Source organism: Solea solea, chromosome 4, assembly GCF_958295425.1.
Source record: "Solea solea chromosome 4, fSolSol10.1, whole genome shotgun sequence".
Classification (NCBI taxonomy): Eukaryota; Metazoa; Chordata; class Actinopteri; order Pleuronectiformes; family Soleidae; genus Solea; species Solea solea.
The window spans coordinates 8,169,211-8,187,440 of NC_081137.1; the positions used below are offsets into that span (position 1 = coordinate 8,169,211).

General features: G+C 37.0%; 1 protein-coding gene across 2 annotated transcripts; it reads left to right on the forward strand.

Moving 5' to 3' along the window:
- Positions 1-1,158: 1,158 nt before the first annotated feature.
- LOC131458420 (junctional adhesion molecule A-like) lies at positions 1,159-12,635 on the forward strand. Of its 2 annotated transcripts, XM_058627516.1 has the most exons (10): positions 1,159-1,394; positions 3,375-3,434; positions 4,338-4,454; positions 6,161-6,301; positions 6,417-6,619; positions 6,709-6,811; positions 9,232-9,339; positions 11,123-11,135; positions 11,237-11,297; positions 11,394-12,635. In XM_058627516.1, the coding sequence occupies exons 1-10, from the start codon at positions 1,340-1,342 to the stop codon at positions 11,427-11,429; spliced, it is 897 nt and encodes a 298-aa protein (XP_058483499.1). In that variant the 5' UTR covers positions 1,159-1,339; the 3' UTR covers positions 11,430-12,635. The 2 variants fall into 2 exon arrangements, with proteins under 2 accessions (XP_058483499.1, XP_058483497.1); XM_058627514.1 differs by lacking the exon at positions 11,123-11,135.
- Positions 12,636-18,230: the final 5,595 nt, after the last annotated feature.

Sequence of the window (18,230 nt, forward strand, 5' to 3'; positions counted from 1 at the left end):
CCATGAATTAAAAAATAGAGAATATAAAGATCTATACATGTCTATGTCCTTGTCTCGAGAAGCTTAAATGGCACCTGGGCGGTACTCCCCGCGAGCGCCCCCCGGGGGAAAAAACAACACACAACAGGGTTAAGCAAACTGTGATGTTTTATGATATATACACAAGGACATTCATGCTAAATGTAAAAAATGTAACAAGATCTATGGGGAAAATAATAATAATAATAATGTATTTAAATTAAAAATTATATAGAGAAAAATATTTCTCAATTTATCGGAACAATGGAAAAACACCCTTAAGAGAAACCAGTTATACTATACATATGCCATAAATATACACAATAATAATAGCAGAAAGCATCAATAACAATATAATACAAATACAATAGAGAATAAAGATTCTTAAAAACACAAATCCTTCTTACACAAATGTGAAAACACACTGAAGATAATGCAATTAGTATACAATTGCACACAGAACAGAACAAAGAAAAATGTGCATGAACTATAAGCCTGTATTTATAATATTATGCATGAAATGTGGGTTATTTGGAAGAAAGTTGAGGTGTGACTGACTTTAGCCCACTAATTCCATTAGAGTAGCCTATTGCTGTATCCCCTATTGATCTTATACAGGTGGTAATGATGCTATTATGAATAGAAAACACACAATAGCATGCATTGATTTTGAATGTTGCTCCTAACTAGTGTGTGAACAATGACAATCCAACAAATAGATTAATCAATCAGTTATCTCCAAAGTCATAAGTGTAAAAAAAAAAGAAAATGTACAGAGCATGTAGTAAAATGAGCATCTCATAATAGGCTGGGTGTTCTAGACAATACAACAGAAATGAAACTGGTCCGAGAAAACAGCAAGCATGTAATTCTAATGTGAACTAAAGAGAGCAATAGTTCAATGAAAAGCTTTTCTGTTTTTAACACATTTTTTACAACGCATACATTTGAGGATGAAAAACTAAACCAGATGAATCCGTTGAACCAATCATATACGTCAGTTATAATTCAAATTACGAGTCATTTCTTGTAAAGTGGTCATGCTTGTTTGAAAGTGTTGTTCCGGTCTAACCTGTTGTGCACTTCTCACGTTGCCGGGCAGCTGGCTGCGAGGATCATATATCCGGAAGTTGGGTGGTGTAACTCAGACGGACTCTTTCCGTGTAGGTACGCCGAGTCACAGGTGGCAACACCGATACTGTTGCTCAGAAGTGGGGTATATTATCATATACGTGGTTTTTATTCGACGCAAGCAGCGTGAGTGTTTCTCTCGTTGTTCCAGGAGTGTTATTTAAGAGGAGCCACGTCGTGCAACACAAACATGTTGGTACACAGTGTGTTGGTTTCGGTGACTTTGTTCCTCTGGGCAGCGACAGGTGAGCGAATTTGTCAATAAGATTGTGTTTCTTTGTGAACAAAAACTAAAATAGTGTTATCGCCTACTGTTTCCCTCGTCGACAACAATGGTGGTTTACTGTTAGTAGCCTAGTTGTGGTTGTGGATATAATACCTGTAAATATGGACGTGGAGCCGCTGTAGCCTGGTGATTTTTTTGGCCTGCTCTTCACGTTCTGCTATCTGTGCGTTTGTGTGAGTTTGCGAGGTATATAAGCTCATTTTAATATCATTATATTTTTACGGAAGAGTTTGTATTTGTGTACTACCAGTTTCCGCATATTTTCTGCATTCGCTGAGGTCTTTAAAATCAAGTAATAGACCAATAGTTGGTATGATTTCCAATACTGAGCACACTGAATGTCCCATTGTTTCTCCATTGTCATTATTTATGTTATGCGAACTGTGTTCGAACTCTTAAACAATGTTGCTTGCTGCTACTGTGTGCAGCACATATTATAATTGTTAATTTATAAGTTGGGGTTACACATAGGCCTACAGTGAGACTGCACACAGTTGAGACTCCCACCATTGTTCTTTGTGCTTGAACCCTCTCTGACTCATCAAATAACAATGCATTAGTTGAATCACATAACTCCAAACACTCAATTGCTTAAGTGATTGAACGTAATGTAAATGTAGTAGATGCTTTACGGTCAGTTGTAGCAGGGCATGTCAGTTTCAGTCAGTTGTTTGTGGTTTCACTGTTTTCTGTCTGTGTAAACAGGGACAAGGGACATTTTTTGTCTTTCCACGCCCTCAAACTCAATGAGCATGCTCTCGGTTTAGGTGTTTATTGATCTCAAGTGCTATAAATGCAGAATATTAGTTTGTAAATACCTCTATGATGAGCTTTGATCATAGTTTTAGTATAACACACGGGTAGATTTTTTAACCCCAAAGAAGCTAAATGCAGTCGGATGGTTTTATGGTCCATGTGTCATCCATTCATTCAATTATTTATTTCAGCCCGTTAAAATAAAGAACAAAAAGAGGTGAATTTTTTTTATTTGTTTTTCGGTTTGAGCCAAATATCAGAAAAGTTTGTTTGTTAAAATAAAACGTGGGTAACTGAAAAAGCAAATGTGTCAATATGATCCGAAATAAAAAAATAACTCCATGTTTTCCCTATAAATAAGAAAGAGAAAAGTTTTAAAATTGAATAAAATGTATCTCAGCCACTGTAGTAATATCATGCTGTTCTCATGTTCAGTCGTTAAATTTGCAATTGTTTATTTTGAGTCAGCCATTTTATAAACATTACAAATTCTTGTTGTGATTCACTTTACCTCTCCGCTCCTGACGTCTTATCGTGATAGCTGTCAATCAAACACGAGACGTTCCATGTGGTTGTGATCGCACTGAACGTGACCAATCATAAGAGGGCATTGGTTTCTACCCCCAAACTGTCGAAAGTCTGGTCGATTCGCCCAAGCAGATTTCAACTTCGAGAGCAGACTTCAGTCGCGAGCGCGGCGCGCACGTGACCGCAGCGCACGCGACCGCATCGCACGCAAAGCAGAAGCAGTGAAACAGCTGAACTGTGCGCGCGCGGTGCAGCCACCAACCGCGCACAGCTTCGTCGTTTCTCATTCGCAGCTGTCTGAACTGCGTGCGGTTGTTTATTATGCGTGCAAGGACCGATATTGCGCGGGTATATGTAATATTATTTATAAATCTGTAATCTGTATTTATAAATAATATAATTTTTAATAGTCTCTCTAGAACATAGCTAAATTTACAAAAGGTTCTATCAACTCAGGGGCCAGGGAGGTGGGAGTATAAGGCAGACAGACCTTCTGTGAGTGAGTGTTCCCAAACTCTGACGGTGTGGCAGTAATAATTCTGCTGTGGTGAGGAATGCAGAGGAAACCCTGAGTGTCCTTTGCCTGTCACTTGTGCTTGCAGCATGTTGGTTTTCATCCTAATGAGCGGCATGATTTTATTGTCTGTCTTTCCAGGTGTTAATGGCTATTCAGTCACTACCAAAAATGCTGAGGTGCAGGTGAGGGAGAATGAAGGTGAGTCATGACACTATAGTAAGAGGTATTAAGTATTTTAATGAGCATTAAAAGGAGTTGCCCCCTTATGGCTGACTAAACATTGGGCGACCAGAATAATCATTAATTGCCAAGATGTTGTTGTTCATTTTGTTGCAAAAACTCTACTTGAAGCTGTGTGGTTTTGTTATGGTTTTTGTGTTTAATCCTGTGACTTTAGTATTTTTAAGTAAGGCTTATGTCAAGCCTTAAAGTTAAGATATACAACCTAAAGGCAATGGTTATTTTTTGAATTTATTTTGAATTAGGTTAGGCCTAAATTCAGTTTTAGTATTTAAATGTAAGTAATTTTGTTTTTATGATTTAGTTGAACAGCACCAATAATGTCATATCAAATCAGAGAGAATCTGTATGAAATGGTTGAAAGGCACGTTTCATAAAATGTTTAAAAAAAAAAGACGATTAACAAATATAAAACCAGGATTGTAGTCATTGTGCTAAAAAGGTGTTTTTTCTTCGTCTGCTGTTTATGTTTGACTACACTAACTTCAAAGATCTTACGATCCTATGATTTAATTCTTATGTGGTGAGAAAGGGTATAACTTGTTCTTCAGCCTTCAGCTTTTAATAAATTTTTGTTTTTTTAAACTCTCTCAGGAAATTATGGGCAATTAGCCACTGTTATGTTTACAGTCGAGTCTGTTTAGTCATTTCAACTTGTGATTTAATGTTTTTGTTGTTCGTGTCAAAACTGATGTACATAACAAACGATGACTTTTGTTTACCATTAAAATAAGTCAGAAGTCAAAGTGTTGTAGTAGCAGTTGTTTAAAATAGGTGGCACCTGCAGTTGAGGCAGTGAAATGTCATCACAGGAAAGTGGTGTGTTCTTTATTGTGATTTCTGTTATTTCTGATATTTCAGGCACTGACCTGACATGTACTTACTCGGCAGACTTTGGTTCAGAGGCCAGAGTTGAGTGGAAATTCAAAAACCTAGCAGGCTCACAAACATATGTGGTTTTTAATGGTCAACCAACACGTAAGTAGATAATCATTTCTGTAGCATGTATACATTTTTTTCTCTCCTTTTCTTTGTTTTCACCTTCACCAAGGAGGTTTTAGTTTTAATCTATTTGTCTATTGATCTTTTAGCTAGGTGGATATCTCAAAAACCCCTTAAAAGAGTAAAAGAGATATTTTGATTTGAGTCAGCTCATCCACTATCTATTAATTTAGGTGTTCCCTTTGCTTAGATGTAGGGCTTGGTATTGATTTAAAATATTCAATCGATACCTGGACTTCAATGCCGAATCCTGAACGGTGCTTATTTTGGATACAACTTTTATGAAATCTATTTTCACAAAAAATTGCATAGCACATAATGGTAAAAATGTTTCTTACTTTATTATTATTTATTTTCCGCGACATGATATATTTACAGACTCTAGTCTCTCTACAGACTTTAGTTGTTTCCTAAAAAAAAACACATTAAACCCCTCTGTGACCATCCTGTTGTCACTGACAGGATTTAGCATACGTACTTTTGATTACTGTAACTTCTAGACCGTTTGTGGCATGTAGAAAATAAAAAAAAACTATGGACTGGCGATCTGTCCAGGGTGTGCCACGCTATAAAAAGTTAGGAGATGGACGGATGGACGGACGGATGGATGGACACCCGAAAGCAGAGAAATAGAGCTTTGTGCCCATATACTTTCAAAATCTCATTACATATACTTCCGTGGAACGACCATCCAATCACAAATAAGATTCACCAGCACGTCAAGACGTTTGACACCAGCTTATCAGTACCATATTCCTAAACGGTTGAATAACTGCCAGATATCGAAAGTGAAAGTTATCCTGGAAAAAGAAACACTCACTCACTGAACATTGTTTGGCAATACTAAAGCCATAAAATCAATATAAATCCAGGCAACCTCATTATCTTGATGGCCGTAATAGGGTTAACCGTCCCCACAGTGTTGTTTCAGTCCGTTTAATCCTTTAAACATGCACGTAAACAATAAAATCTGTAATTGCCCTGTGAAGAGGGAAAAAAAGAGACAATTTAGCTGTTCTGCCAGGCAATTTTATGGATTTAGCCAACTATATGTAGGTTCAATTTGATCCAGTACTGTTGATCATACCATATATTTAAACCTTTTAGTTAACTGTCTGCATGTGCCTTCAAACTAGGGGTGGATTAAAATATCGATTTGGTGATATAGCGTTGTTCTTCCACATGCAATTCATATTTTAATTAATAAATCAAGATTTACTTTAGTTAAAAAGGATCCTCGTCTCAATGAAGAGACCTAAATAACCCAGTTTATGTTGTTGGCATCATAAGATCCCAGTCGAACAGCATGCTGCATGCTTACTGGCTCACTGACCTTGATGACATTAACCCTTTAGGTATTGAAAATGTATATAGAACAGATCTTTTGATATTGGGCAATAAAAAGGATGTTTAGTCGTTACCTCAAAGGTAACAAGTTTGATACCCAGCTCTACTTATGATTTATTAGACAGTTTTAAATTACTTAATTTACTTGACAGAACTACATATATCAGCCAAACAAGTTTGTGTTTATGACCATATATTTGTGCCTGTCAATGTGTTTTATGATGTAGATGTGATTAAACAATTCCAAACATTTTGTAATGATGACAAACATTTTGAGATGCAACACAGCTTCGATATAAACCTGTATTCTGTTACATACTCAACTTTTTCCACAGAAACATATTCCAACCGTGTGACGATTTATGGAAGCAACATTAGATTCTCGAAAATGACCCCTAAAGATACTGGAGTGTATGACTGTGAAGTGTCGGGCAATGGTCAGTTTGGGGAAACCAGAGTGAAGGTGACTGTTTTGGGTAAGAGATCACAGTAAAACTCCTTTTGTACTGTTTGATGAAAACTATGTCCTGGATTTATGTGCCATTATGTACATGAACAGATCAGCTCAGAACTGAACAATATTTCTTGCAGTGCCTCCATCTATGCCTGTGTGTAGGGTCCCTCCCACTGTGACAACGGGTAAGACAGCCCGCTTGTCCTGCCATGACAACATTGGCTCACCTCCTCCCAACTACAGGTGGTACAAAGACGGCACACTTCTGCCTCCGGATCCAAGCAAGATTTCTGGCTTCAAAAATGCCACCTACCATCTAAACACAGAGAACGGCAACCTGGTCAGCTACACATCATCACATCATTGATGTTTTGGCTTTCAAATATAGTTCTTAATCAAAGTAAAAATGTGCCCTATTTGTCTGCTCAGGAGTTTCCCAGAGTGACCAAGATGGACTCAGGTCAGTACTACTGTGAGGCGTACAATGACGCTGGTCCTCCGCAGCGCAGTAAAGAAGCTAAGATGCAAGTCCGTAAGTGTTTTTCACTTTAATTTCAAAAGTGTGTCTGAGTTGATGAACGTTGAGTGGAAGAGGAATTATTTAGAGATGCACCATAAATTCGGCCACTAAAACGTTTAGAAACATCGTAACAAAACGACCGAAACAGGACGTTTCGAGAGCCCGCTTGGAGACGGAGAGGCGCACAGTGCAGGAGCGGTGCACAAAAAAAAGCTTGTCTGTCTGCACCAGATGGGGGGCATGAACCCTCGTTGTCTGATATGTTCGATGAGATCCTCCTGAATATTTTCATAGATTCTTAATTGATATATTCTTTGAAGCATGAATATTAATCTATACAATTGCAATGCCTTGACTGAAGTGAGGTAAGTACACAGTCCCAGTCATAACAACAAAATTAGATAAAAAAAAAAGCTTTATGCTCCCCTTTACTCTTATATGAAATACAAAAGATAGAAAGAGGTTGACTGTGTGTGCCAACCTACATGTGATTGGTTCAAAGCATTTTCTCATTGTCATTCGGGTTTGCTGTCAGAAAGTGGATAAAATTAGTTCTATCCAAGTTCTATCGAGTGTGTCTTGTTATTATATTGAGGAAAGCTTCTGCAATATAGATCGTGTCGGGCTGCAATTTACGATTATTTTTAGAATGGAGTAATCTGTTGATTATTTTCTTGATTAATCAAGTATTCTTTTGTCCGTAAAATGTAGGAAAATGTTGAAAAATGCTGATCAGTGTTTACCAAACATGGAAATCATGATGTTCATGATCTTTTCAGCTTTAATGATTTTTTTTTTGTCAAATGGAGCAAAAATAACAGAATATATAAGCAACTTTGACAGGAAGAATTGATGGGAAACTTTCTCTCCAGCCCCTGTATGTCCACATTTTCCATAACCACCTTGCCATTTCTTTAGTCGCTTGTTGGTTGACATGAAGCACAGTAGGATAACTTTGGACAGAAGTAAGATGTCCATCGCAGTCCTTACTTGTATGTCCAGTGCAGACAGGTGAAGGAAATCCCCTTTTCCATTTTCCATTTATTTCTGTTAAGCTGTGTACAGTCCACCAGTGATCGCACTGAAAGCAAGTACAGCAAGTTTTTCCTTGATTTCTATTCCAGATTGGTCCACCCTGTGTGTAAGCTTTATTATGTAAGCAAACCTGTTTCTTCACCCATGTTTTAGGCAGGCATTTTTATCCAGGGATTCATTCACATTCCTGATCCCTGTTCTCAGGGATGTAGAGTCTTGATTATCACCAAAAATAAATGAGTCATGATCTTAACTTCATGCTCAAAGAAGGTGGACGGCTTCGTATGAATTTGTATGAGGCTGCCACGAGTGAACTGCTTAAAAAAGGGTTAGTCTTCTTCTCTGCTGGCTTTCTCCTCCACACCATGCACAAAAGCTCTGTATTCAATTCCATCAAATACTGAGATGCTTCAAGCAGGTAGAGTTAGTGAGTGTTGCTGTTAGACAAGAGATTTAGTGATATTCTTTGTTCATATTTGAAGGTTGTTTCATTTTATAAACATAAATGGTGCTTTTAGTACGGCCTCAACGTGGGTGGAGTTGAACCAAAGTCGTACCACAGCTACACGAAAATGCGGTGATGTGGTTTTACATATACAAACTTGTGACGAGCAAAGCAGTTCTTTTTATTTCAGTACTCCCTGCATGACCATGCATGTGCATGACTCCATCTGACACTGTCGCTAAATTAAAAGACAGTAGAAAGGGTTATGATGGGGCTCATGATCACTGGCAGTGCTGTTACTAAAAACACCAGACTCCTCTGTCAAATATATAGATTTTAGATATTTCCTTGATAAATGTTGTAGATTAACTCATTTTTTCAGGATTTCTTTAACTGACAGTTCGGCATTGTTCAGTTTGATTCCTGTGTCGGACTTGCACGTGGTGATTACACTCTCTGCCAATCAGTGGCCTGCAGTCTGTCGACGTCACGTTTAACATCAGCTCAGCCCTTTTGCAATATGGTTGAGAGATTTAATTAAATTCTGTTTTGTTATTATTTATAGCTACAAATTCAGCACATCTGATGGAGACTTAGAAACGCTTTTGCTGCCAGAAGCTTGAAGACTTATTATTTTAGCAGCTGAGGCTGTCATTTCAGCCTCCAGCTCAAGTTGCTGTCTTCCCTTCCTGAGCTGCTGATGATGTTCCTCCAACTCGTGTATCTCATTCAAATAGTCGATGAGCTGCCTCCTCCATCTAATTTGAGTTCCCATCCTCCCCGATGATCAGGCAGGATGAAGGGAGAGACAGAGCACAGAGATCACTCACTCTTTTAGCTGATGTCAGGTCTAAGAGGAGCGCTTATTTGAAAGACAGAACATTGAGAGGTTTGAGAAATGGGTTCAAATGGGGGCTCAACAGTAACACTAATTTCATCTTTTGTCTTTAAGGTGACGTAAACACAGGAGGAATTGTTGCTGGCGTAATTGTGGCTCTGCTGCTATTGGCCCTCCTGGGATTTGGACTTTGGTATGCACACAAGAAAGGATACCTGCCCAGTGAGTTTTCAACATCATATTTAAATCATAGCATTTATCAGGAGCATTAGCATTCCAGTCGTCCATGTTGCCATTTCCACAAATTAATAATTACTATGCCTGTAACCAAGCACCAAAGTCATGATTCGGTTCATATCTGGATTTTCGATGCACAGTTCCATTTATTTATTTGTTTTTTGGGGGGTGTTTGAAGAAAAAAGAGAGATTAAAAAAAAAAAATTAAAAAAAAACTGGACTATTAAAGCACTTAATACATTTAACAAACATTGTAAGCAAAATAAATAAAACTTCTACATTCTGTAACAAAGTAAATTACATAAATTATTGTTGAAAAATCATATTTTCCACACACAAAACTAAAAACAAAGAAACATTTGTCTTGTTTCTCACAAAATACTGTTTAAAAAAAACCCAAAAAAAAACAGAACTAATCTCCATTGTGGAGATGATTTAAGCAAACTTTCTGTCTGTGCCATAAACCACAAATATGTAAACATTGACCACACAAACCACAAAATAAGTGAACAAATTATGCAGTGCCATGGAAAAACCCGGTCTGAATTGGCAGGTAACTTCATGTGAAATAATAATTTGGCAGAGTAGACTGCAGCAGGAGGGGTAAAGGAACTGCAATTTCAGGATTATAGCGGTAGCCAAACCTTTGCTTACTCGACATATGATTGGAAACGTAGTCACAGGACACACACTTGGAGGAGGCTTGATGAGAAAATGTATCTTCAACTTGCATAAGCTTACGGTTTAAAAAAAAAAAAAAAAAAAATTAAATAGTAGTTTTAAAAAGTTTAGTTGCAATGACAGCTCATAGGGCTGTGTCTGGATTGGAAGCACAAACTCATGTCACAGTTCTGCATTTTCCAACCACGACACAGGTTTGTGTCGCGATTTCGGTTGTCGATATGCGGTATCGTTGCAGGCTTAATATTATTATTATTATTATTATTATTATTATTATTATTATTATTAATAATAATAATAATAATAATAATAATAATAATAATAATAATCATAATAACAGAATTACACTGTTGGGCATCAAATGTATCCAATGTGCTGTATGAACTAATGACTAAATGGGTGAATGGCAAAACTGTATGGAATTAGATCTGTGTCAACATTTTCAAACAACACTTTTTAAGAAGCAAAAAAAATATTGATTTAATCATTCAAAAATATTGTTTTTTATTCTTTGGAAATAAACTAGTTCTTTGCGCGCCCTGATTTGTTCTGTGTGCCATAGTTTTTTGTTTGTGGGCGGGCCTTAGCTACTTAGTTTTGGAGTGACAGCTCAATGGACCGGAAGTCGTCACAGGCTTGGAGTCGCTGTCCGTCTGGAACTCGTTCCCCATGTTTTCCCTGTCAACATCTGACAAAATAAATGTAATGTGAATATCTAACGTTTGTCAGATTATAAACATTCGATACAAGTATTTTGTCGGATGACGGGGAACGAGTTTAGAACGAGTCTAAGCCCGTGACAACTTCCAGTGTTATGAAAGTGTTGTTTGATTCGTGAAGTGTTGTTTGAAAATATTGACACAAAACTAATTCCATAAAACTGTAGCGTAAAGCGGCGTTGAGGGATCATCAAGACTAGAAAAACGCTTTATAAATACAAACCATTTCAAACCAAGAGAAAATGCAGTCTCATTTGTTCATCTTTGTCCCATTATCATTATCCTGCCTCATAGAAGTGACAGTTAGAATATGTACATGTACTTGATCTAACTGATGTTATTTCCCTTTACCTTTTTTCCTTTTACAGAGAAAGATGAAAGGTAAGATAATGTTTCCCCCTATTTATTGAATTATTGTACATGTATAAATTCTTATGCTTTCTGTTGTCACTGCCTCGATGTTTATTGTTTTTGTCCTACAGTAAACCAAAACCGAACGTGGTCTACCAGCCTCCATCATTGTATGGCGGTGAAGATGATGATGTAAGGATTAACCTGCCTGTCTAAACTTAATATTGTTGTCGAGCTTGATTTTTCTGATTTGGGGATGTTAATTTGATATCATTTGTTTGCTTTCAGGGAGAATTTAAACAGAAGTCATCATTTGTGGTGTAGTCTTCAAGAAGAGGTCAATACAGGAGAACACCTTGGGTTTTAAATGGCTTTGAGCTTGTATTTATCCAGATTTTCGATTGAGTGGATTTCTTATTTACTCCAGCTAGAAATAAGATGTTATTAAATGAGCTGTGACTCATTTTAGCCTCAGGCCCTGTGTATGTATGTTTATATAGGTTGTGATCGTTTTCTGCCTCCCAAGAGAGCTAAGTTGTGTTGAAATTGTGCATCTGGTTGTAAATACAGGATGTCATATCTAGTACACCACCACTACTGTGGCGCAAAAGGGTACATGGAGTTTTTTTTTTTTTTCTGTGCAAAGGCAGTCAAAGCTCAACAGACAGCATTTTTCAGCCACTGTTGTGTCTTGATAAAACTTTTTAGACATTCAAATTTACATTGCATTTATTGACTTATCTTTCTTTTTTCTAGTATAACCTAACTCTACTTACTCTGTGCATTGTGTTTGTCTCTTTTTTTGTTTTGTTTTTTACACAAAGCAGAAGCTGTTGTAAAGTATCTTTCTATCATGGTGTATTAAGATTCCCTTCCCTGTGAATACTATGAACTCATTTACATTTGTAATTACTTTTGTCATGTAGAATTTACAAACCAGAAGTAGTTTTCACTGAACTTCTCAACACAAAACTGGCAAATCTTTATTTGATGTTCTTGTGATTGTTGGAACAGAGCTACGTGTAAGATATGGGAATATTTGTCCACTGGTGTTTAAAATGCGTACCATGATCCAAATTTAAAATATTGCTGAGCTTTGTCTCCCCTTAATTGAATACCTGTCTGGGAGAAATTTAGCCACATTGACATATGTCCTCATGTTCCTCTCTGCTTCCAGCGCCCACATTTTTAAATGAGTAATCAGTTTTACATTTATTAATAACCAATTTACTAATTTGACATTTTTTAAAGGTACAGTGCCTTTTAGATTCACTAAGCTCATGCATTTTTTTTTTTTGTCATAATATGTTTAACATTTTAAATGCACATTTTGATAATTTATAGTTGAACTACATATTTTGTCTGTCTTTTGTGGGAAATACATTTACAAACTTGATCATTAGATTCAGTACATCAGTAAACTTTGACATCAAATTGTCTATGGTTACCCACATGTTTGTAAGCATCACATGCAGCCTTCCCTAAGATTGTCACTTTGGTATATGTTGCTTAATAAAAAAATTGTTTTTACTTTGTGTGTCAAAGTGTTGTGTTACTTTGCACATACACAAATCACACCTCTCACAGCTTTTTAGCTATTACATTCACTTTTTTTTTAGCCCTCACGTTCTCTATTTTTGGCTCTCACATTCATTTTTTTTAGATCTCACATACACTATGTTACCTTTCAGGTACTTAAAACACACCTCTTATATACACTTCCTTACTTTGTACACACATACACATACGCCTTGCATTTCTGTTAGAAAGGAAGGCCTCCATCATTAAGTCAAACAGGAAGTCACAGGAAATTGGCATCCCCTGCCTGAAAATCATCAAACCATAAAGCAGTGGACTTGGACAATGATCTTTTTGCATCTTTTTATTTTTCAAGTCCAATCTTTATTAATTGAGGTGAAAGGAAAGGAAATTACCCATTTCTTTTGGGTACAGCCCGTGGCCAAGTGGAAAGGGAACTTGGCTTGTCCCCACCAGGTCAAAAGGGCTGGGGTGCCCCTAAGCAAGGTACCCCATTGCTTCCCCGGGCACTACAGTACTCAGTGTGGCAGCCCACTGCTCCTAATTCTAGGATGGGTCAAATGCAGAGAAATAATTTCCCTAAGGGAATAAAGTAGAAGATTTAGATTTCTTAAGTTGTGGAAGCATATCTTTCTGTGTCAAGATTTGCAGATGAGCCAAATAATTGGGGGTTTGTCAGTATTTTAGAGGCCTTATATAGACACTTTTGTTCCCTGCTCACTGAACATGAGAACAAACAGAGATCCACTGATTTCAATATGTTGGTACCTCCAACTACTTTAACTGGCAACCCAGGCCACAGTATAACATCACAGCAGATATCTTACTGTGTATTCATTGGAATGAACTGGCAGAGAATTGCATCATGCTTCGGAATCAGTCATCAAAAAAACTCTATAGACATAGACAATTATTGGGAGTGCAACCATTGGCGTACTCAGTTTTGGCATACATACTCCAAATGCAGAGGATCATATGTGCTTGGGAGCCTTAGATCACGCAACATACAAATTCAACGATGGCGTGTCAGACAGAGCATACAGGATGTTGACCCCATTGGGAGATCATTTTAACGCTGTCATGCCATAAGACATGCCATAAGGGTGTACTGTATAATGTCCGGACCCCTAATCAGTTATGGTAGGTTAAATATTTACCATAAAGCACTATATCAAATTAACTAGAGAAAAAGCGAACTCGTGTTGTTCAGAATTTGAATGTTCAGAAACATCAATATGATTATTATCCACCGTATTTACATAAAAACTTAATCTTTCCAGTTTTTCTTAGTTTTTTTTTACTGAACACAATTTTATAATAATTTAATAATTTGAATGTTGTTTTCTTTTGAACACTGCGTTCAGATTAGGCCACATCTCACTCTTGTGACCAATACACACTCCATGCAAATGGACACTTAAATTATTTTTTTATTTGAAAAACTCATGCCCAATCGTCTCCACTTGACAGTACTGACTGTGTGGTGAGTGAAGCCCGGTCTACTGAAGGGTGTTTGTTAAGAAGACACCAAATGGAAAGATGCAGAAGGCCATTGTTTCAGGAATGGCTTACAGGGCTAGGCAAGGTGGCAGCTTTTGTAAGAATGTCCTATAGTATGATAAACGACATAATAAGAAATAAATATAATAAGAAATGGGGAAGTTCTTAAGATTGTATTCTTTACAAGGTAGCTAAAAGGTATGTGTACACTCTGATCATTGTGGCTTGTTCTTGGGGGGCTGTCACAGAAAAGAGGGTGGAGGTGATTTGGGTCTGTTTACTGGACTACCTCAAGCTCACATTGGACAATGATTAAAATGAAATAAATCAATGTCAAACAGAAGAGGAGTTAGACATTCTAATTTAATAAAGATTAAAATCTGTTTTAATAAATTATCTCATTACTGACAATTGTATTGATTTATTCTGTGTAACTGAAACTTGGTTACATGAAGATTACATTGATCTAAATATTAGTCAACTCCACCCACTCAGGCTAATACCCATATTCCTAGAAGCTCAGGCCGAGGAGGAGGTGTAGCAGCCATTTATAATACTAGATTATTAATCAATCCCAAGCCCAAACCAGGACATCGTTTGAAAGCCTTATTCTTAATCTATCTCATCCTAGTTGGAAATCACAGAAACCAATTATGATAGTCACAGTTTATCGTCCACCTGCACCTTATTCAGAGTTCCTATCAGAGTTCTCTGAGTTCTTATCTGAGTTGGTGCTTAAGACAGATAAAATCATAATTGTAGGGGATTTCAACATCCATGTAGATGTTGACCGTGATAGTCTTAGCTGCGCATTTAACTCACTGTTGGAATCAATTGGTTTTATTTAACACGTTAATAAACCAACTCATTGTCTTAGTCACACCATCGATCTTGTTTTAACTTATGGTATTGATATTGATAACTTAAATATATTTCCTCAAAACCCTCTCCTTACTGATCATTATTTACTCACATTTAATTGTAAAATAATGAACTACAATGACATAAATGAAAAATACAGCTACAGCTGGTGCCTGTCTGATAATAATATTAATACATCCGAAGAGACAGTGCAACCTTTATTTAACTCTGTGCCACCCTGTCAGTTAGATCCTATTCCCACCAAACTGTTTAAAGATGTGTTTCCTTTAATTAACAGCTCTATATTAACTCAAATTAATCATTACATTACATTACATGTCATTTAGCAGACGCTTTTATCCAAAGCGACTTACAATAAGTGCATTTAAACATTTGGGTGCAAATAAAAGCTAGAAGTAAGTAAAATCTATCCTTATTATTATTATTATTATTATTATTAATAAATGGATATGTGCCCTATACGTTTAAAATAGCAGTTATTAAACCCCTTCTCAAAAAAGCGACCCTTGACCCAGATATTTTAGCTGTTTACCGACCTATATCTAATCTTCCCTTTGTTTCTAAAATCTTAGAAAAGGCAGTTGCTAATCAATTTTGTGAATATCTGCGCATTAATGGCCTGTTTAAAGATTTTCAGTCAGGTTTTAGATTAAACCATAGCACAGAAACAGCACTAGTTAAAGTTAGTAACGACCTTTTCTTGGCTTCAGATAATGGTCTAGTCTCTTTACTTGTCCTGTTAGATCTTAGTGCTGCATTTTACACCATTGATCATAATATTCTACTGCAGAGATTGGAGCAGACTCTTGGTATCACAGGTGCTGCCCTCTGCTGGTTTAAATCATACTTATCTGATAGATTCCAGTTTGTTCACGTTAATGATAAAGCCTCACTACAAACAAAAGTTAATTGTGGAGTTCCACAAGGCTCAGTGCTTTGGCCTATACTTTTTACCTTATATATGCTTCCTCTAGGGAACATTATTAGAAAGTACAACATACACATTCATTGTTATGCAGATGACACACAGCTATATTTATCAATGAGGCCGGATGAAATAAATCAGGTTGTTTAACTCCAGGAATGTCTCAGAGACATTAAGTCCTGGATGACCTGTAACTTTCTACTTTTAAACTCAGGAAAAACTGAGCTCATTATACTCGGCCCTAAACACCTTTCTGATCACATTGTCACTTTAGATGACATCGCCATGTCTGGAAAAACTAGTTCATGCTTTTGTTACATCTAGATTAGATTACTGTAACTCCTTATTATCAGGATGTTCCAACAAGTCTGTTAGAACACTTCAGTTAATTCAAAATGCTGCAGCACGAGTTCTGACAGGAACTAGAAAGAGAGACCACATAACTCCAGTGTTAGCTTCTCTACACTGGCTCCCCGTACAGTTTAGAATTCAATTTAAAATCCTCCTCCTCACGTACAAAGCACTTAATGGTCAGGCCCCTTCATACCTGAAAGACTTAGTCTTACCTTATCACCCTAACAGACCACTTTGGTCACAAAATACAGGTTTACTTGTGGTTCCCAGAGTCTGTAAGAGCAGAATGGGAGGCAGAGCCTTCAGTTACCAGGCTCCTCTCCTGTGGAACCAGCTCCCAATGACAGTTCGGGAGGCGGAGCCTCTCTGTATTTAAAGTTAGACTTAAAACTTTACTTTTTGATAAAGCTTATAGTTAGAGCTGGTTCAGGGAAACCTGGGCCAGCTCTTAGTTATGCTGCTATAGACCTAGACTGCTGGGAGAATTTCCTGTGGTGCACGCACATTCACTCTCTCACACTCAGGGTATGAATATGACTTTTTATATGTCATTAACCTTGTCTCTTTCTCTCCCTAGTTTGTGTCTTTCCTTCCTTCCCTCTCTCTCTCTCTGTGTCCTTATCTTGCAGGTTGCAGGATCCAGATCCAGTTTCCGAGGCTATTATTATCATACATATCATCCCCATTATTATTATGCTGCTTATATTAATTACATTGTATTTCTATAAACATGTCATCACTGACTCAGAACTGTCCTGTATAAACTTGTAACTTGATACAGTTGTTGTGTATCTGCTCCTGGTCTCTCTCTCTTCTGTCTCTACCTCATCTCCCTCTTGTCCTTTCTGTCCCCCTGGGGGAGCCTGGTTCCGTCAGAGATTTCTTCCTGTTAGAAGGGAGTTTTTCTCTCCACTGATGCCTAGTGCTTGCTCATTGTGTGAACTATTGGGTTTCTCTGCTCTCCTTGATGTTGTCTATGTACACTGCCTTGAGATAATGTATGTTATGATTTGGCACTATACAAATAAAATTGAATTGAATTGAATTGAATGCAGCAGTGGTTTGATAGTCTCCTGGAAAGACTGCTCAACATGTCGCGCATGGTCTAATTTTTTCTTGTCATGGTCTATTTTATTTTTTATAATATGTGTATGTATATGACGGTTCTCTATGTAACAGTCTTAGATTAGATTAGATTAGATAGCTTTATTTATCTCACAGTGGAGAGAAAACGGCGTTACAGCAGCTCAACAATAGATAAAAACAAACAATATACAAGTAAGTAGTGCAAGTATGAAGTTATTCACATATATATATATATAAATATAAGTATAAATGTAAATATAAATATACATATGTAAATATACATATGTAATAAGGTGCAAGAATGTACAATGATTGTAAACATGTAGTTATGGCAGACCAAAAAATGAAATATGAAATATGATAACAACAGGGACATAGACATTGTTATAATATCTACACACTGTTGTTGTCTTACTGCATTGTGTGTGGATGTGTATCTCTGACACAGTAACATTATATATTTTCCACATAATGAAAATAAACATATCAAACACAAACAGTTACCTACTCATGGGGAAACCAGACTGTATCAGGAAAAGTATGTCGACATCACGGACGGAGACATAAACAACCCTACACAACACACAACAAGTCAGAATGGAGGAGTAGCATCAGAAGCTAAGGAGAAAAGGCTACAATTAGCATTTAACTCTGAGCCTGAACAGAAATGCAGTAAAATAAAATGTGGTGTGGTGGGCTTTAATGCATTTAAGGTAATAATAAATCTGCAGCAGTTATCACAGTTCTGCTGTGGATTACCCATAATTCAGCACTTTTGGCACTGTGACGCAATGTGACAGTGAAGCCAGTGCTATCCCCATTTGTGTAGGAATTTTAAC